At 41.4% G+C, this 20,930-nt stretch overlaps 2 protein-coding genes and 1 long non-coding RNA gene across 4 annotated transcripts in view; 1 reads left to right on the top strand and 2 right to left on the bottom strand.

The window, feature by feature from the left end:
- Positions 1-15,015, bottom strand: part of RETREG1 (reticulophagy regulator 1) — a 42,993-nt gene extending 27,978 nt beyond the window's left edge. The window contains exons 1-3 of one of the 2 annotated variants that reach the window (XM_083624724.1): positions 14,996-15,015; positions 2,927-3,033; positions 2,443-2,473 (exon numbers count right to left, since the gene is read on the bottom strand). In XM_083624724.1, coding sequence (XP_083480850.1) covers positions 2,443-2,473; positions 2,927-3,033; positions 14,996-15,000 — 143 coding nt within the window. In that variant the 5' untranslated portion in view covers positions 15,001-15,015. Of the gene's footprint in view, positions 1-2,442; positions 2,474-2,926; positions 3,034-11,223; positions 11,480-14,995 lie in introns of those variants that run through there. The other variant, XM_083624723.1, reaches the window with a different exon arrangement.
- LOC310767612 lies at positions 11,579-16,389 on the top strand. The gene is made up of 2 exons (XR_014550963.1): positions 11,579-11,831; positions 13,828-16,389. It is a non-coding gene; the product is annotated as an uncharacterized lncRNA (long non-coding RNA).
- Positions 16,390-16,987: 598 nt separating this feature from the next.
- Positions 16,988-20,930, bottom strand: part of MYO10 (myosin X) — a 193,148-nt gene continuing 189,205 nt past the window's right edge. The window contains exons 40-41 of the mRNA XM_083624569.1: positions 19,366-19,557; positions 16,988-18,059 (exon numbers count right to left, since the gene is read on the bottom strand). Of these exons, the coding sequence (XP_083480695.1) occupies positions 17,949-18,059; positions 19,366-19,557 (303 nt within the window). The 3' untranslated portion in view covers positions 16,988-17,948. The remainder of the gene's footprint in view (positions 18,060-19,365; positions 19,558-20,930) is intronic.

Raw genomic sequence — 20,930 nt, 5'->3', positions numbered from 1 at the left:
CTGGGAAAACCATGGCTTTAACTATACGGACCTTTGTTGGCAAGGTGATGTCTCTGCTTTTTAAGATGCTGTCTAGCTTTGTCATCACTTTTCTCCCAAGAAGCAGGCATCTTTTAATTTTGTGACTACTGTCACCATCTGCAGTGATCATGGAGCCCGAGAAGGTAAAATCTGTCACTGCCTCCATGTCTACCTGTATTAAATCACACTACCTGTGTTAAATTAGCTTACCAAATATCTGGTTATCAATGCTACCCACGACTGTTTCAATGGTTCTTTGCCACACTACAGGTGCTAATACAATTATCTCAGCAAGCTGGTACTGTAAGAGGTTCAAATGTGTGCCTACTTAACATATATTTAAGCTCTAATTATCACCAATTTCATGTTTGCATCTCCTTGGCATTCAACTTCACCTTACCATTGTCTCCTTTATATACCCACCAACTAAAGAATTCACTAATGCATCTGATAAAGTAGTACTGACTCCACAAAAGCTTCTGCCACAATACATTTCTTAGGTCTTTAAGGTGCAACAAATTGTTTTTGTATATGCTTTATGTCACTCACTCTCAGGTTTACAGTTCCAAGAGTTCCATTAATACCAGGTTGAGAGCAGGATTTCTATTTGCAAGGATAAAGATTTCCAAATCATTGCCTTTTAACACAGTTAAAAACAGTGAACCATATCTGGCCACCCAAAAGGATATGAGCCCCCCAATTTGTTATTTTTATTAACCATTCTGCAGGAGCCCCGATTGGAAAAAGGTTGGGAAACATGGTTCTACAGCAGAGGTGGCCAACTCTCAAGAGACTGTGATCTACTTTCATAATTAAAAACTGGCAGTGATCAACCCCCGTTTTTTTTTTGGTTCAGCTCAAACTTGTTGAGCTTTTGAGTTTCATGGGGGGGGGCGGTTAAAGGCAAGGGACAAAGGGGTAAAGTCACTCACAAAAAGATCGCCACAGATCAAAACACAGAGAAAGCTCCGTCTTCCCTTCCAGAGATCATGCAGCAATGGAGGGCATGGCATAGGGGCCTGGCAGTTTTAGCTGCACTAAAATCTACCCAAACCTCACCAGTAGATTGTGATACAGTAGAGTCAATAGGAAAGGGAAATAACACTCTGCTGCCCTCTACTGGAACTTCACACCAGCTTCCAAACATATGGCCCATTCCTTTAAAACCAAAAGCAGAGACAGTTGGAAGAGCCTGCAAACCCCCAGCAAACAGGCATGCTTCCACTTGTTCAAAAGTAAGCAACTATGGGCAGGTCCATTTTTTCTTTTAGCTTCTGTCAATGATGCTAATCATAGCTATGTGCCCAATTAGTGAGAAGATATAAATGTTAGATGTTCTCTGAAGGATATTGTTATCTAAAACACTTGCAGTTGTGCCCTGTATTGACAACTATGGAAGGCAGAGATGGGAGGGGGCAGAAAGGGGCTGAGAAAGTGCATGACACACACACACCACTGCTGATCTGTGACTAGCAGTTTCTTTTATAGGTCATTCCATTGGTAAAATGCAGCCCACATAAAGTGTGGTAAGCAGATGAAACATTCACATATTGTATAACAGAAGAAAGGACAGCACAAATGAGGAGTGTCAGGAATATGAAAAGTACCATGAAAAGACATGGTACAACTTTGGAACAGACAATACAGATGTGTTCAGCTATAAATAAACCCTCACCTTCTCTTTCTTCATTCCCTACCCTGCACCTTGAAACATATCTAACCTTCTTGGCACTGGAATGTACTGTACCAGAAAATAAAATGCACTTAAAATATTAAGTCATGAAACTACAAAAGAAAAAAGGTAGAATTTTATCTGAACTCAACAAGAAGGTCACCTGACTCTACCATGATCAAATGCAATGCACCACAATGGTGTATTGAAATCTGAAAACCTGGTTTTCGATTTTGAGTTAGGAGTGAACACTGGTTAACACTAATCATGAAAACGTAAGTACAGACATAATGCTGAACCGCGATTAATGGTGGCAGGGAAAATGGAGCACATGGTTCTATAGCTCATTCACAATACTTCCACTGCTGGGTTAAGGGATGAGCCACATTGCAAATCTCACTTTATCCTTTTTGTGCACCAAACTGCCACACACACATAATGCAATAACAATATTGTAGGTATTGGCTCTGGTGTACAAGCCTGTATAAAGCTTGGGATCAGGATACTTAAAATATTTCAAGTAGACTAACAGGACTAGAGGCTACAAAGCTCTAGGTATCCCTAGAGGGTATCTAGGTATCTAGAAGGACATTGTCAATACAGAAATATGGGTAGGAGAATGTCCTATAAATAAAGGCTAATCTAGACAGCAAGTAAGATCTATTCTAGAGCTAAAGTGTTTAATGTCCCAATACCATTTTAAAGTTCTAATACTGAGTAGTCACCAGCAATATAACACTAACACTTACCGGTCAGTGAGGCTTCTCCACAACTGTGCACCTGAAAACAAGATAAGGCTGAATAAGATATTTTTCCGCATATGGGCCAATGTTTACAGTATATGCACACATTGTCTTGTATTAACTAAACTATAAAAATGCAAAATTGGGGCCTGATGTTCTACTGAAAAAAATCATATCCCACTGTGCAAACACGAGCCCTTAAACAAACCTATACTAGAACTCTAGAATGTGGTCTTGGTCTACATATTATAGGAGACTGGTGCATTTGAATATGTCAAAGAATAAATGTATGCAATAGGAGACCCTGTTCAGAAAGTCTTTCTTTAGCAAGCTAATAATATTAACCTACCTTTCTACTTAACATAATCCTCACAGAAGCCTACCATAAAATTTTAGTACTGCAGTTAGAAGGATAAAGGGATATTGACAGGTTTCCATACATTGCTGATAAACATTTGCATGTTAAACAGATACTGAAGCAGTGTCTTACCTCTTTCTCTAGACAAGACCAAATCCTGCATGATCTGCAGCATTACAACGCCAAGGAGTACATGTGAAATTAGATGATACAGTCTCCAAGGAGTCAGTGCAAGGAACCTAGGAGGAGAAGAGAAAAACCATTTTACCATGCAGATATATAAAGTTTCCTTGCCATATGAAAGCACAAGAGCAAGTCAGGTAACTTAAAGTTATAAAGAGCTTCCCCCCCAAGCTGGTGCCCTCCATCATTCCTGACCACAGGGAATGATGTGGGAGCGTGGTGGGAGAGGGGTACTGAATATCTGAAGGGCTGACTAGCTTGGGGAAGGCTGTCACTGATTAAGGAGAAAGGCCTAACAGAGTTAATCTGGAATTAGGGAGTTAAAGGTATAGCAGGCCATTATCATCAGACTGCAGAGACTAATCAATGGGTTCATCACACAAATGTCACTTTCCTACTCCACAAAAGGTAGAGTATCACAGCTGGTGAGTCGTAACAGAACTCTTAGTCACTATACTACGCCAGCGCTGTCAAGACTCATCAGCCACAAACCTCTATGTTTTGTGGAGCAGGGCAGCACCTGTCTCACACTTGTGTCACGAACCCCTTCCCTGACCTGGTAATAAAAATGTCCATATTACATAGCTGCTGTAAGGCTATGTGATATAATGTGAAACACCAGGAAAAAGACCAGCATATACAGATTATTCTTATGCTGGCGAGCAGGAAAAGGGGAGATTTGTCAATGAAATACCAGGTGGCCCCAACTGACAAGTTTTAACATCTGGGAGACATGGTTGAAAATGCTACACCCAACTATAAAAAGCAGTTATTCATTCAAACACTAATTACACTCAAGTTTCTATCTTCACAGTTGCACAAAAAAGCTTCATATGTTTGTGAGGAGCCCTTACTAGCTCTCATTTCCTCTCCTCCTTCCTTTTTTCTCATTGAGATTTATATTCTGCTCTCTGCCTGGTGACAACACTGATAACATTCTGGTATCAGGCAAAGGCTTAAATCCCCCCCCAAAAAAATTCTAGCATACAGTATAAGTTGTTTGGAGCATGGTTTTATCTAGTTTTGCTGCTGAACTTCTGTGACCACTGCTTTCTGTTACATTCATTTTTAATGCCAATTCTTAATACTGAATTTTATATCTGTGGTTTTTTTTAAAGAAATAGGTATGCCACCTTGAGAACCTTGTATTAAAGGGCAGCCTAGAAATAAGGCAAAATAAATATTTACCATTGATTCGATATACATTGCTCATGACATAATTGCAGTTATTTTCAATCTCAATGAACTCCTTCCTAGATAGAGAACTGGGCAACATGCTATGCTGCTATCCTGGAAAAGCAGTCTAAAAGGAGAACACGGCTCCACCAGCTTGACATCATTTTCTAAAGCTGTTCTCCAAATCCCTTCTTTATTTCTTGAAAATCATGGAAGTTCCTTCCCACTAGCTGCCTCTAGAGCAGGTGAGGCAACTTTAGCCCCTCCAGATCTTGCTGAACTAGGGATGGGAGTTTTAGTTTAGTAACATCTGGAAGACCAAAGGTTCCCTACGCCTGCTCTAAAGGCAAGAGAGGCAAAAGAGGCTTGAAATAGTGACTCCTGGCTTGCCTTTTCCTGAAGAAGAGAGCCCCAACTGCCATACCCATCTTGAGAGGAGCAGATCTCCTTGCAAACAGGAAGGTGTCATCATCCCTGGCTGGCCTTTTCCATTTATATTTATCCTGCAGCTTACCTTTCCTAGCCAGCAGTGGAAAGGAGAGACACAAAGAGGCTAGCGGTTACTCCTCTCCTTCAGGAAAGAGCTGCTCCTGTCAAGAGATGCAGTGCCTGCAACTTTTGTTTTATTGGAGGGGAAGAACGACACAGGGCAAAACAACTAGACATCCAGCACTCTGAGTCTTTTCTGCCATCAGTGGCAGCTGATAAGAGGAAGCCTTCAATTTTTATATACAAGCCAAGAGCATGGCAGCTGCTTTAAAAAGAGAAGGGGCTTTGGGGTAAAATGTAGACCTCAAAAACATCTGCAGAGGGACACAACGGATGGGAGCTTAATTGGGTAATATTAGAAGCCTCTAAGGCAAGGTGGAGGACATATTTAGAAAATGTTTAAGACCAAAAATATAAAATGTTTGTAAATACGTCAGACAACAATGGAGTGCTTGTGGAAGACAGGGATGTTTTTTCTTTATTTTCTTTATGTTTATTAAGCTTACAAAAAGATAATTAAAATCACAGAGTAATCGAGTTACAAAAACTAAAATACCAGCAATTTAAAATACAACTGATAAAATACGATTCAATAGAAAGCAGTCTGAAACAAGCCTTAGCTGGTAAAGTGTACTCTTAGCAACCAACATTATTTGCACCTTCACTGATAGTTCCTAGTCTGGGAGAACTCATTCACCCCCCAAAAAATGAGTTGCAAGGCTCCACCCAGACTGGAGCTGGTTTGCCTTCATGCACTCCAAACCCAGACCCTGTCGAAATCTGCACAGCCTCCCTGGGGCTAGTAGCTGGAAAAGAGCCAGCATTAACCAAGTAACCAACTAGGAAAGATCTTTAGGTCATGGAAGGTAGCTCAGTAAAAATGTCAACTCTGCATGCAGCAGCTGTGAAAAAGGGCAAATTCCGTATGAGGATCATTAGGAGAGGCTTGAAAACAGAACTGGCAGTACCACAATGCTGTCGTACAATCTATGCACATGTGCATAATGCTGCTTGCCCTGCCTCCAAAAGCAGAGGAAGGTGCAGAAAAACACAACAAAGGTTATCAAGAGAATCAGCCCTATGAGGAAAAGCTAAAGCTTTCAGAATTTTTTTAAGCTGAGTGGGGAAAGCATAAGTGGAAGGGTATAATGGAAGTTTGTATAATTATGCATCATGCAAAGAAAGACGAGAGTAAGAAGTCCATCTCTGAACACTGTAGAATGCAAAGAAATTGGTGGTCAGCAGGGTTAGAACAGTCAAAAGAATGTATTTCACATAATACAGTACTGGAATTCCCTGGCACAATAAGTGGTAATGGCCACCGGCTTAGATGGTTTTTAAAGATTAGACAAATCCACACAAGATAGGCCTATCAGTGGCTATTATCCAGTTTCAGAGGCAGTACGCCTCTCTATACCAGCACCTGGGAATACAAGCAAGAGTGGGTATTGCTTTCAAGCCCTGCATATGGGCTTAATGGAGGCATCGGCTGTGCTGCTGCTGAGAAGCAGGATGTGGAACTAGATTTTGGTCCGATCCAGCAAAGCTCTTATATTCTTATAGCTGTTTCATAAGAACAGAATAGTGCATAACTTGTCTCAGATGATGTTCCCATCCTGCACATGGTTAGGCTCCTTGAATCCCATTGACTTGAATGGAACTTATAGCAATTATAGCAATTACCTTTTCAAGTGCTCAGAACAAACTGCGATTCAGAATAGAGAGATGCTTGCTGATTTATTTATTTTTTAAAAAAACCTATAGAGCTTCTTGGGATAAAGAAATACATTCTGAAATGTTTATTGAATTAAGAGATACATGGAAATCCCTTGGCTAATGTTCTAAATTTAGCATCTTAAGCTACAATAGCTTTGTCCCTAATCTAATACTTATTGCTAGAGACAAGAATGATACAAACAGCGTCACACGGGTACTTAGTTTCTGTAAAAGCTAGCATGTTCTCTGGTGAAGACATCAACCTCCTGCAAAAATGCATGTCATTTCAGTGACCTACTAGAGATGAACAAAAACAGAAATTAACAAGGAAAGCCTGGATTCTTACAAAATATTCTGCCATCCAGTTGCAAAGGGTGCTGTACCCTCTCCCAATTCTGTTTCTATGTTCTAAATAACCCTCTCACAGAGATGCTTTTTATTTAGTTACAAGCATTTCCACGTAATGCTGTTGTTGTTGTTGTTTAGTCGTTTAGCTGTGTCCGACTCTTTGTGACCCCATGGACCAGAGCACGCCAGGCATTCCTGTCTTCCACTGTAGTTAGCTTCTATAACTGTGAAGAGCTACTGTTCCCCCACCTCTCCTTTTTATTTCAGTAGAAAAACATAACTGTTTTTGGGGATGTGGGGATCAATTGGCTTCCTTACATCTAAGCCACTGGTGAGGAACCTCTGGCCCATAGGCCTAATTAGTCAGTGATGCTGTTTCAGCCAAGCCACAACCACCTGCCTATCTGTGGGGCAAATAAAGTTGTGGCTGGTCCAAAAGGGAGTTTGTGGGCACAGACTATTGTCTATCTGATTGGAACTACCTACAAAGCCTTGTGCTCAGTGCTTTACAAATGGCAATGAACAGCAGATCATCAAGACTTACAAAGTGCTGTGCACCCACACTATTTGATTCAGATCCATGCAGGCAAAAATGGCTCACCTGGCTTCATTGTGATTTCAGGTGATTGACAAGTGTGTGGCATGATGATAGTAAGTATTTTTGTGGGTTAATAAGTTGCAAGGCTGTTACAGGAGAGGCAACCTAGAAAGCACAAATCAAGACAAAAATGTGTAGATGCTTCTAAGTATCCAGCTATAGGGCCGGACAATCCAAAGCTACAAAAAAATAAACTTGGAACCTATTAAAAACCCAGAAGCATCACCTGTCTAATAAGCTTAAAAGCAAGTTTCTCAAGTTGTGCAGGTATTCATGGTTTGCACTGGGATATGGGATATAGTGAAACAAATGACAATATCAATGACCATCAGTAGAAAATAGGCAAACCAGAAGATTAATGTGTAAACAGAAATAAGGCATGTTGAATTCAATGGGCCTCAATCCCCACTTTAAGTGCATAGCTCAAAAGAAAATAGAAGGACTAGATGTAAAGGGTTGACATCCATGAGATGAAATCAGGCTTGAAAATAGCCATTTGCCTGGTTACCCATGGAAGGCAAAAACCACCTCCAGAAGGGACAGAAGCAATTTTACATTTGCAGAGAATTGGATTTTTCCTCTCTTTGATCTCAGTGGTCCAGTTATGGACTGTTATTAAACCAGGAACTTCTAATTAACCTCAGCTTTGTGTTTATCTGAACAGGTAAAAACTAATTACTCACTTTGGAACAATCCAGGATTTTAAACCAATGAGGCTTTAAGAAACTAGTTTGTTCTGAAGCTGGTAGCCATAGTTTCCTGAACAGATAAAATGGGAAACTATGGTTAATTAGAGACATCCTGGTTTAATTATAGCTCTCTGCAGAGAGCAGCAAAGGAGCTGAATGTGCAGGCAGAAGGCTCATGTATAACTTGGTTAGCACTGTCCAAACACAGCCAGGGTGTCACAAACTTCTAATGTGTATATATTTGTTCTATTTGCATCGATATACCAGTCATATATTAAATGTATATACTACCCACTTAATAAAAAGAATGAGGGTGGTTTAAAATAGATTTAAAACTACATCACCACAAGACTGCAGGGTGCTGAATAAAAGCAGAATTCTGAACAGATACCAGAAGTGGTACTGTAACATCAGATGTTAAAATACTGTAGTGGGGAAATAAAAAGGCCCTTTCAGCACTGCTCAAAAACATCAGCATAGGCACTAAATAAGGCACACAACCCCCATCTCAGTGAACATCAGCCCCCTGGGAAGATCCCAGACCATGGGGGTCTTTTATGTAGAAGCAGGCAAGTACAACATCTAGTAGACTTATTTGTACAGCTGGTTGCAATACACAGGCCCAACAGGTTACCCTAAAAAATACCTAGAATATTTTTTTCCTGGCAGTTCAGAGTCTACTTCTGTCACAAAGGATGGGAGGTCAACACACCCTAAACTGTACTTATGGTACTTAGGCAGCCTCAATTAACATACAGTACTAGGGAGTTTCAAATTAATCAAAGGACAAAGTGCTGCTAATGTTTTACACAATAATGAAGCTGCTGTCCAACTGAGGAGTACTAAAAAAGAAGCTCTCAATATTTAACAAAACATTCTTATCCACTCTCCTCCATATGACATGTAAAATAATAGGAACACTCCTCTTAATTATATAGCTAACATACTTGCTGAAATATAAATTCTTTTGTTGCAGGGCCAGATTAAGACCTTTATAGCCCTAAGCACTGAAAAGAGTATGGTACCCCCATATGTTATTCAAAATACATAGCAATACTAACCATAAAATAAACATTTTTTCAAAATGACACAAAACTTACATGTATGCTGAAATGTACATGCATGTATGCCATGTGCAACACAGGACAGGAACTGATTTCCTTCCATTATTTCAATCTAGGAGAGTAGGATGCCCCTTGGTTCAGGTGGGGATAGGTAATAAAAAGAGAACAGAAAAATGGGGGAAGCATAGTAGTGTGCAAGGAAGTCCAACAAAATTCTGATTTTTTCTATGATAACTACTTCAAGGTTTTTTTAAAATATCAGATGTCAAACTCAAAAAATTCTCTCCCTTTTTTTGGTTCCCCACTTTGCTGGTGCTCTAAGCACGTGCTTAGTCTTGCTTATTAGGAAGTTCAGCACCATGCAGATATGTTGCTAAGTGGTTCTGTGGTACATGAGCACTAGAAGGGTTGTGGGTGTGTTTATGAATCTTTAAGCAACTCAAGTTAGTACTTTATTTAATCTCAAAATCTGAATCTACATTTGGGACATTGTATTAATGCAAGTGTACATCCTAGTCCATTGAGTATTTAACTCGGTAATGAAAAGCAATGACCCTAGGAATGTTCTCTTCAAGCCACTGTAGGGGGGGAAAGTATCTCAGTTACAGATGCCACTTGAAGAAAAAAAGCACATGCTTCTTGTTTGGAAAAACACTAGAGGGCTAAAGGTTAAAATGAGAAGTTACCTATAGCACAGGGTTGGTAACACAGAGAAACAGAAAAACTAAAGAATGGGAGAAATGACAGAGATTGGTTTAGGCACCAGGAAAATAAGAGTATGAAGAATCTACTGAAAAGGGACAATTTCAAGCATAAAGCCAGCAGGCTGGCAGTCTAGTGCCAATCCTTGACAAGAGAGTGGGAGAAACAGACTGTGCAATTTGGGATGCTGTCACTCTGCTTTTTGTCAACTTTGCAGAATCACAAGGCAACCACTATGCAAGATTATATGCTCTACTTTATGGGCACTTCCTGGTCATTATTTCACCTTGCCACATCTGCGCCCCACCTTCCCTTCAAACATTATTTAGGAGCCTTTGATGCTCCCTGGCATCATCCACCCACAGCTGATTCATCTTCACTTTCTGCAACACATGTCTCACAAAGCCCACTTCGTGGCCACTAGCACTGCTTTACCCTCAGTGAGTGGTTATCCCCCACCACACTCCACCCCACCCCGGATCATTAATTCTTTCCATGGGTTTCCTTTCCCATGCTTTTCTGTAGGAAACATTTTGTGGCAACACCCAACAAACCAAAAGGAGCCTCTTTCAAAGTGAACACAGTTAAGAAGCGCTCAATTTAAACAGAAATACCAAGGATGGCAGAGCTCGATTTCTCCATCCTGGGGCTCAAATCTACCTGTACGACATATGCCCTCTGATGAAGAATGCTCCCTTCTCCATCTTGTGGAGATAAAAACCACATCAGCGTGGAGTTAAAAATAAAATATATATTTATTCAATTGGCATGAGATAATTTATTAATTTTGCTGACACTAAAAGCACTTCCTCCCACAGCACAGTAATTAACTTATGGGATTCCAGCGCAAGATGAGCTTTGCAGGATTAGGTAGATTCATGGAGAGCAAGCACACCTTAACAGGAATTCACAAGGCTAGCAAAGCAAAGGCACCGTGCTCAGAGAAGGATGCTTCTTCAGTACCAGGGCATCAGAGAGGGAGGGAGGGAGAGAGGAAGATAGATAATAATATAAATATATATTAATATACCCCGCCCATCTGGCTGGGTTTCCCCAGCCACTCTGGAGAGAGGGACAGAGGCCAGTGTTGCCCGCAGCACCCCTGACTATCATTCAAGGCTTGAAAACAACTGGTTGAAAACAACTGACAGAGAGAAACGGGGTGGGGGTGGCGTTGTTTTGCTTTCACGCCCCTCTCAGGAAACGTCTGAACGGGCGCTGCTAGTTTAGAAGCCAACGGCCGGGGCCTTTTACAACAGGCACTTTGCCCATGCTCAGATGCACCCTTCCCATCCCACTTACAGCTCATTCGCACGTTTTGCAAAGCCCAGGAGCGGAGGGCGAGGGTGAGCCGAGGCTCAATTGAGGTGGGGGAAAAGAACGAAAGAAAGGGGCACGCATATATATGTATGTTTCGGGTGGGGGGTCTATAGGATTAGCGCAGTGGCTGCGCGTCTCTCTCACCAGAAGATCAGGTTGGCGCAGAGGAAGGCGGCCAAAGCGCAGAACGGCCTCTTCCAAGTCGCAGCCTCCCGCCCGCCGACGGGCTTCGCCTCACAGCCCCCGTCCTCGTCCTCCTCCGCCAGCCGTTCCCAGTCCAGGCGACCCGGCGCCGCCACCTGCTCCTTCTCGTCAGCCATCTCGGTCGGGGCGGCTGACCAAACACCAGCACCGAGATGAGGAGGCGAGCCGGCTGGGCGGGGTTTGTGTACATCCGGGTACCAGGCACGCCCGCACGCCCCGCCTTCTCGGCTGCCGCAGACCAACCAGGAGCTCCGACGCGGCTGGGCGGCGCCGGCGATTGGTTAGCTTGGAGAGAGAGAGAGCGGCGAGCGCGCAGAAGCCGGCGGGCGAGCGCGCGCGCGGTGGCGGGAGTGGGGCGGGGGAGGTGAAAGGAGGAGAAGCTGGGCGTGGCGAGGCGGCGCGAGCGGAGTATAAATCTCAAGAGGCGTGGCGCGAGCGCAGTGGGTGAGTGGCGGTTTAGAATGTTGGGAGGTGCCGTTGGGCGTTTGGAAAAACAGAATAAAAGCCGGGGACGAAGCTGCGCCTCACGCGCTGGAAAGGCGGTAAGGGTGGGCAAGGGGGGGGCGTGTTTTATGATTTATACCACTACCTTTCTGGAAAATGCTTTCGGTGCTTTATAAGTTCCCCTTTAGAGAGGGAGAAAAGGAGTCGCTGAGGGAAATGTACGATTCCATTATTATTACTATTAAGCTTTATGTATGTATTTATTTATTTATTCATACATACCTTGCTTTTTTCCCTGACAAGGACTCAGAATGGCTTACAGATAAAAATATGAACAGCTACGTACCCTCCAACATTTCTCTGATGAAAATAGGGATGTGCTTTTATATATATATATATATATATATATTACCAATTTTTAAAAAAACTGCTTTTCCATAATTCTAATTTTATTATTTATACCCCACCCATCTGACAGGGCTGCCCCAGCCACTCTGGGCAGCTTCAGTCAAGGTACCACTGTACAGTCAAACCTCGGAACTGGAACGCAATCCGTTCTGGAAGGACATTTGACTTCCGAAATGTTCCGAGTTCTGAGGCGCGGCTTCCAATCGGTTCTTGAACTCATTGGAAGTCGCGTTGGATGTTCGTTTTCCGAGGAACGTTTAAAAACCGAAGCATTTACTTCCGGGTTTTTGACGTTTGGGAATTGAAACATTCGGCAGTGGAGCGGTTCGAGAACTGAGATTTGACTGTACAGTGGTACCTTGGTTTTCAAACTTAATCCGTTCCAGAAGTCTGTTCCAAAACCAAAGCGTTCCAAAACTGAGGCACGCTTTCCCATAGAAAGGAATGCAAAACGGATTAATCCGTTCCAGACTTTTAAAAACAATTCCTGAAACAGCAATTTAACATGGATTTTACTAACATGGATTTTACTATCTAACGAGACCATTGATCCATAAAATGAAAGCAATAACCAATGTACTGCACTATGATATAAATAAGTATTGTACTGTAGATGATAAAAAAAATTTTTTTAAAAATCTTATCTGCACTGATGATAGTCACTGTTTGGACGGGTCTTTTCTCCATTTCTCAAGAGGCATGTAACACAATCAATCAATCAATCAATCAAATCAGTAGCTGAACTGGGTTCCACACAGTCACAAAAACAAATTAACCAAAAAAAGCCACAAAAACGCAAAATAAATAGCAAAAACAAAAGCACCAAACTTAATCCGTTCTGGAAGTCCATTTGACTTCCAAATGTTCGAAAACCAAGGCACAGCTTCTGATTGGTGCAGATGCCCTGGAAACAATAGCCGACAACCACATTGAATGTTTGGCTTCTGAAAAACGTTCGAAAACAGGAACACTTCTGAGTTTTTGGCGTTTAGGAACTGAGACGTTTGAGTACCAAGGTACCACTGTATATAAAAAACATAATACAGGGCTGCCTTCAGATAACTTCTAAAGGTTGCATAGTTATTTACCTCCTTGGCTTGGTGGTCACATAACTCCATACCCACCAACATTTTTCCAGTGAAAATAGGTAAGTCCTAAGGAGAAGTGGGACATTCCGGGATCAAATCAGAAACTGGGGCGGCTTCTGTAAATCCAGGACTGTCCCTGGGTCTGCAGCTAAGTGTTTAATTTCAGATCAGTTTTTTAAACCTCCTTAAAAACTACTCATAGAGACCGTCAGGCATGCTGGAGGCATGTACCATATAAGAGTTTTTCAACAAAAGGTTAGTAAAAGAGAAAGGTCCCTTCTCCACTGCTTGTTAAGAAGCAGGTATGGATAAATTCCCTTTTCCGTCTGATCAGTGAAGAAAAACGGGCTCATTCTCTTCCACCCCACTTCTTATTACTATTGAAGGGAATAATAAGGTGAAGGGGCAGCAGAAGGCATTTTGCCCAGGCCCTCTTAAACCTGGTGGTGCCGCTTTTGTCCTTGAAACTGTCTCAGATGAGTGATCTTGTTTTGCCTCTGTTAATCTAACTCTGCTTACAAGGTCAGTTATTTTAAACAACAGTGTTCCAAACTAAGCAAAATAAATAGTGGTGGTTTTTTTGTTTTTTTTAAAAAATGGTCAGACCCGAGGAATGGAAGAAGCTCGAAGAGTTGGGAGCTGGAGGACCCTGAGGAGGACCCTACCCCAGGATGGGAAAGGTAGAATCAGGACCCTGATAAGTGCCTGATTCTGGGGACGGGTCCTGTGGCCTGGAGGATGGAGATCAGGATCCAAGGAGTGTGGTCCCTCCAACATTAGACACCCCTACCTTAATACCTGTTGCCATGGAGTTGCTCCAGCGCCGAGTCCACCTCTGTCTCTATGGAGACGACAACACCGTTGAAAACAAACCTTGTGGAGTTAACCCACTCAAAGGAGTGCCTGTTTACTTGCCTGGTCTTGTGACTCTGGCCACTTACTGTGCAAATACAGTTGTGTCCACCTCAGTCTTCAAAAGGAAGGTGCGGGGGCATGTTGATCGTTGTATCAATGTCTTAGCATGCACTGAACCTCTTCTGTACCTGCTGAACCATATAATCTGTTGTTTGCCTTATGAACCAATCTGATTTGAGCGTTAAAGCCTTTGGCAGAACTACAGCTGGGAGCTAAGAGTTCTTCATCCAGTAGTGAGGGCTAGGGCAGTTTGAATTTCCAAGCTCACCATCATTTTGATGGGTTCTCTTTCAGCCACACGGACGTTCTGGAATGCTGAGCCCAGGATTAGAGAAGCAGTAGAATATTCAGAACCAACAGTTACTGGCAGTTACTCAAACTTCCTCTGTGGATTACTTACTTAGTCCATTTATATCCCATCTTTCTTCCATCGCAGAATTCAAGACAACATGTATGGGTTCACCAGGCAGTCTCCTATTCATGTGCTGATTGATGCAGACCCCCTTAGCTTTAGCAAGATAGATTGGGTTGTACTAAAGCTGTGGGACAAATTCTGAATGTTTCCTTTGAACAGTTCCTCCGAATCTTTATCTGATAAAAATGAGGACATTTTGGACTCTTTAAGACTCCTTTTTAAAGTAGTCTGAAATATCAATTCAATAAAGTACTGTACTGTACAATAAAGTTTTAAATAAGAATAGTCAATTTCCAGTTCTTCCTTTGGGGGGGGGGTGTTTCCTATACTTTTTCTAGTCTCCTCAATTAGCAGTCAGAATGAACTAAATCACACTAATTCCCACTCATAAGCAGTTTCTCACACTCCACACATTACTTTCCCTGTTGTCTTGTTTGCTTACCTCATTTCCCATCTTCTGTAGCTCCATTGTATGTATTATATAGTATTAGATATTTGTCTATCCCCAAGGCTCTGAACACTTTGTACCTGAAGGTGGACTATTTACAACTTCCTTCTATGTCTTTGGTCACATGCTGGAGGTCACCTGGACAGACCTCTACAAATTCAGTCACAACTTGGCATATCCTACTTTCAAAGTGGACCTAGTGGGCTGTGCGGCATCCTTTAAGATTCCTCTGTCTCTAAGGAGATCAGAACCCTAACATTGTGACATTAGAAGAGGCAGGATCCCTTAAAAGGTACAGCTCCTTTATTAAGGAGGTGTGTTCTGTGCACATAAAGTGCTGTTGGAAAATGGAATCTTGGCTGAAAGTGGGGAGAGTTTTCAGGCTCCTTTTTAAAAGTAGTTTGAAATATCAAACCAATTAACGACTAAAAGTTTTAAATAGACTAGTAAATCTCCAGGTCTTCCTTTGTACCACATCCTGATAATGCACAACCAGCAGTACTGCATATATTGTCCTACTCTTCCCCCTAACAAAACATTAGATAGTGTCTTTGCTGAGCTTCATGGGAGCTCATATCTTGCTCCCTCCCCCCTTTGGACAGCGCTTTCTTTCCCTCCCCTTCTGAACCAACATAAATGGGCCTCTTCACAGGTAAGGATGGAGGACTGTGATTTGGTCCAGCCTTCTGGAGGTTGTGACCAATGGAGTTAAGAGCATAGCTGCAGCACCCAAAACATCAAACTGATGAAAGCTGGCAACAGCAAGACTACATGCATCCAATTCCCTCCCCGTTTGCACATGCAGAAAAGGATCAATCTTAAACCCAGTAGCTTCAGCATAGGAATGACACCAGTTGTTTCAGTGACAGATGCAGACACTGTTCTAAGGACTCACAGTAATTGGACTGATACACAGCATAGCTACTTGTGAGTTGAAATTAGACCCATCACAAGATAAGGAGGAATGAATAACCTAGGACCATGAGGTCGTCCCCCCCTCCACCGTTGCCAGATTTCTGAAGCAAGCAGGTGCATTCCCCAAGGTCCTTGAAAGCCCCAATGATTAAAGAATTGCAGTGCCTTTGGGCTCCCTAGTGAATAAGCTTTGCACTTTTCCAGACAGGTTTAAGGAGCTGTTTTTTTGTCCTGGATGTTTTGCTAGTGGTTCTGACAGTGAAGGTAGAGCTATAGTTCCTTCTGAAAAATGAGTGCAGGCTGTGCTTCACAGTGCTTTTTGAATTTGATCTTTCATGTGATTGTATCATTTGAGTTGTAGACTTTGTCCTGTTCAACTAGGTTTTGTAATAAACAGTCTGTTTTTGATGCTCATTGTGGTGCACCTTGAAAAAGCAGCATATAAATACAATGCACAGAGATTTGAAGCTTCAGTGTCTGCCTTCTCTGTCTAAGTTATGAATTCGGTCTTTAAAATAATGGTTGCCCTGTAGATTAACTATATTTTGCAAATCAAACATAATTAGAAGAATGCACTTGTAAGGGCAATGACAGCTTGTTATTCCATAGTACATAGAGCCTATGAAGAATATGTGTGAAATACCCTATAGTATATAGCTCTTTCTTTTTTCTTTTCCTTCTCCTCCTGCGATGAGGCTACATTTTAATATTTTAATGTTCCATTATTTTAATGTTGTATTTTATTTTTGTTTTTAAGTTGTAATCATTAATCTTGTTTTATTATTGCTTGTAAGCCGCTCTGAGCCCGGCCTTGGCTGGGGAGGGCGGGGTATAAATAAATATTATTATTATTATTATTGGCTGTGGATAGTTTTCTCTCCTCCTCATATCTGGCAATTTAGCCTATTTTAGAACTTTCCAGTTTTGTGCTGCCATTCAATTAGCACACAGAAAAAATTGAGAGGGGCATGCACAACATTAAGTAAGATATCATAATTTTTCTGTTTAATTTCTTTTATAGTATGTTCTGCATTTGGCAAGTTCCAAGTAGCATACCACAAGACCACAATATTAATATTTTAAAAGAAATGTTTAATATCTTAAGAAACCCAACTGTATAAACTGAAGACATATGATTGAATATTGCGCGGATAATGGCAATTCTGTATTAAGGGCAGTCTATAAATATAGTGTATTTCAAACTACACGTTATATATAATACAGCGGAGGTACAGAAATGCAGGTGTGTTACATACAGATGTAACAAAGAATGAAAAATTATCTAGAAGAAAATACAAAAATTATGAAAACCCCCATATTTGTTAATAAAACTGGCTTATAAAGAAACTCAACATTTGGGACAACTATAGCTCTGGACTATTAAAATGTACAGAAAGACTGTTTACACCATTGCACATTATTATTCCCTTTTACTTTTAAAATATTGTGAAACGTGGAATAAAATTAGAGTTGACCCGAGTCATATGCATGCACACATATGAAAAACAAAAACAAAAAAGGGGGGGAATACAGCATTGCTATTAAAGTCCCTACGGGAAGCCGCCTGCAGCATTCCAACAAAGATGCTCTCTTTCCCTCCTCATGTAAGAACCAGCCAGTTAGTTAGTGCAAGATGGCTGCAAATTAAGGAGAAGCTAATTCAAAGTGGTTTATTACAAAACACAACCCCTCTGATAATCACAAATCAATGCAAGTTGGTTTTAAAACATTTTAAGGCACTTCTCACTGCTCAGAAAGCAGTGCATTAAGTTAAGGCATACATTATGTTATCTAGAGGTAACAAAGCTTTAGAAGGCTTTAAGCATGCTAGCCAACGAGTTTATGGGACTATGGAAGTGGCTGTTATTATTTCTAAGCTCGTTGAACACCACGTGTTGAATAAAGATTCTCCTAGAATCACGGTTTTGATTGTAGCCTGAGAGGTGCCTCCAATCACCATTTTTTGAGAAACTCAACGGGTTGGCGGTGATATGTTCCAAAAGGACAGAACAGCAAGTTTCTCTCTCTCGTTTCACCTGGAGCTGCCTTGACTTCCGTGACTACTCACTGATCGAGAGGTGCTATAACGTTTTTTCACAATCATGCTGATGTAGGCTTTCATCAGTTTGGCAATGTCAACAACCTACCAAGACAATAACAATACAAAACCAGTTAATGCACACTTCAGGCAATGGTCTTTGGTGTTGTGAAGAGTGTATTTATGAGATTTTACCTCCCGGCAGTGTGATGTGGTATACTCTAGGAAAAGTTGGTTTCTTTTAGATTAGCGCTAATTTTATAAATTGTCACAGAAAAAATCAGCTTGGCTGTAACACAGCCTATAGTTAAACATACAGTGGTACCTCGGGTTAAGTACTTAATTCATTCCGGAGGTCCGTACTTAACCTGAAACTGTTCTTAACCTGAAGCACCACTTTAGCTAATGGGGCCTCCTGCTGCTGCCGCGCCGCCGAAGCAAGATTTCTGTTCTTATCCTGTAGCGAAGTTCTTAACTTGAGGTAATATTTCTGGGTTAGCGGAGTCTGTAACCTGAAGCGTATGTAACCTGAAGCGTATGTAACCCGAGGTACCACTGTACATTTTGTTGAAATCAGCAAGCCTTTTGGTAGTCAATGAAAACAGTGTGGCAAAGGTAACTCTACCCAGCAAGCTATAGAATTGAATGGCCAATAGTCACATGACTAGAATTTACAAAACTATGTACACCTTAAAAAAATTATAACCAAACGTTGGCAGGGCTGGTAGTCTACTAAGAAAATTAGGCTAGCAATTTTTGTGTGAAAACCTATACTATTCGGTGAAATTTCTGAAGATCATTCAGCTGTCTTTAAATAGCTAAACTAAATACAATTTGCAAATGTTTATCTTTTATTTTGAAGAAAAACTGTACACTTCCAGCCTGGACCTATATAAGATTACTTGGAGGTAAGTCTCACGTGAGATTTGCTCCCAAATAAGAATACAATTCTAGAATACAATTCTAATCCCATTTACCTGGGAGTAAACCCCACTGATTTTAATAGGACTTACTTCAGAGTAGACCTGGGTAGATTCAGTGGGACTTCAGCAACATAACTCTGTATGGAACTGTAACCCATAGAGCTCAAGATTGCCAATTTGAAAATCCTACAGAACTTCACTTTTGAAGATGAGCAAAAGTGCACACAAGCCTAACACAAGTTTCCTGTTGTCTCAGTCTAATGCATGCTTACTGGGAAGCAAGTCCCACTGAGTTCAATGGAGCTTAATCCCAAATAAGCATGTGTAGGATTGCCATTGAAGATTTTAATCCTGATGTGAAATTGTGCAGGCGAAAGAATCATGGAAGGCTTTCTATTTCTGAATACTGGCACAGTGGATTCATTTTATTCATCCAGCTTATTTTAAAAACAAGGAAAGCAGAACTGAATGACTAGTTCCTTTCTTACCTCAAGTGTTCCAAAAAGCAGCTCTCTCTCATCCACAACAATCTTGTAGACATTAGCAAGGGGAGCACCAAAGGAGAGGATGTGCTCATACTGAAATATTTCTAAAGGTCTTCCCTCTCCGCGTTTGTAGACAGAAACTGCATCAGCACTGACACCCAACCAAAGTTCTTGAGGGAAGCCCCCTTCTTTACACTGGCGAAAAATAATGTCAAGGTGAATGGTAGAAAACAGAAATGATGATTCCAAAAATGCAATTTAAAATTATACATTTTTATAGTATTTCTTTTAGCATACAATGCTCTTTTCTCATAGAACATGTTTAGTGAGGTAGATTATTCTGGGAGTGATCTGCCTGAGCCTACGCAATTTTTTCCATTGTCAGAGGAGAGATCTGTACTTGTTTCAAAGGACTAAATTAAACACTCTCACCTTTGGGTCACAACTGGTTTAGAAAGGATGTGCAATTAACTATTGCAGACTATGCTCCTCTTATGATTTCCTACACCTGTACATATGAAGTCTGATTCCTTGCACAGACAAATCTAAGCCTAAATCACTCCGGACATTTAGCTACTAATCTTAATCCACAAAAGACACATCAAATGCTTGAACTGTGTGGGGAAATGCGGCCCTTAAGATGGGTAGTAGCTGAGTGGATGGGTTACACGGTCCTCAGATTTATATACATACACTAATGTTTTACTGTTCAGTTTCCTGGCCTCTTAAGCACAGCAGCCGTTGCCAATTCCTCAGTGTAAAATGGATAATCTGGGATATGGATGCAGATTAAAGTAGGGTCTCATAATGTCACAAATGTTCAGTTCCTTAAAGCAGGGGAGGAGCTGACATTCTCTTATGCAGTTCTGAGGCAGAAGGGGGATTTGGGTGTGTGCAGGTGGAATTCCACAGCCTTAACCCTTTTCTCAGGTTCTAATCAAAACCTAGACAGCATCTTAAAAAGCAGAGATATCACCTTGCCAACAAAAATCTGTATAGTTAAAGCTATGGTTTTCCCAGTAGTGATGTATGCAAGTGAGAGCTGGACCATAAAGAATTGATGCTTTGAATTATGGTGCTGGAGGAAACTCTTGAGAGTCCCATGGACTGCAAGAAGATCAAACCTATCCATTCTGAAGGAAATCAGCCCTGAGTGCTCACTGGAAGGACAGATCCTGAAGCTGAGGCTCCAATACTCTGGCCACCTCATGAGAAGAGAAGACTCCCTGGAAAAGACCCTGATGTTGGGAAAGATGGAGGGCACAAGGAGAAGGGGACGACAGAGGACGAGATGGTTGGATAGTGTTCTCGAAGCTACCAGCATGAGTTTGACCAAACTGCGGGAGGCAGTAGAAGACAGGAGTGCCTGGCGTGCTCTGGTCCATGGGGTCACGAAGAGTCGGACACGACTAAACAACAACAAATCAAAACCTACATACCCTCACCTCTAAAACATTCAGCAGGAGAAGGCAGACAAATTTGCAAACCCATTGAACGTTACCATACAAGATGTGTTACTATGTGCTATACTACAAACTGTTTAGCTGTAGTTTATTTTTTTATTTAGT

The sequence above is a fragment of the Podarcis filfolensis genome (assembly GCF_964270895.1).
Source record: "Podarcis filfolensis genome assembly, chromosome: 7".
In the NCBI taxonomy this organism is placed as follows: domain Eukaryota; kingdom Metazoa; phylum Chordata; class Lepidosauria; order Squamata; family Lacertidae; genus Podarcis; species Podarcis filfolensis.
The sequence above is the reverse complement of the archived record's forward strand: the minus strand, read 5'-3'. Positions and strand labels throughout refer to the sequence as shown.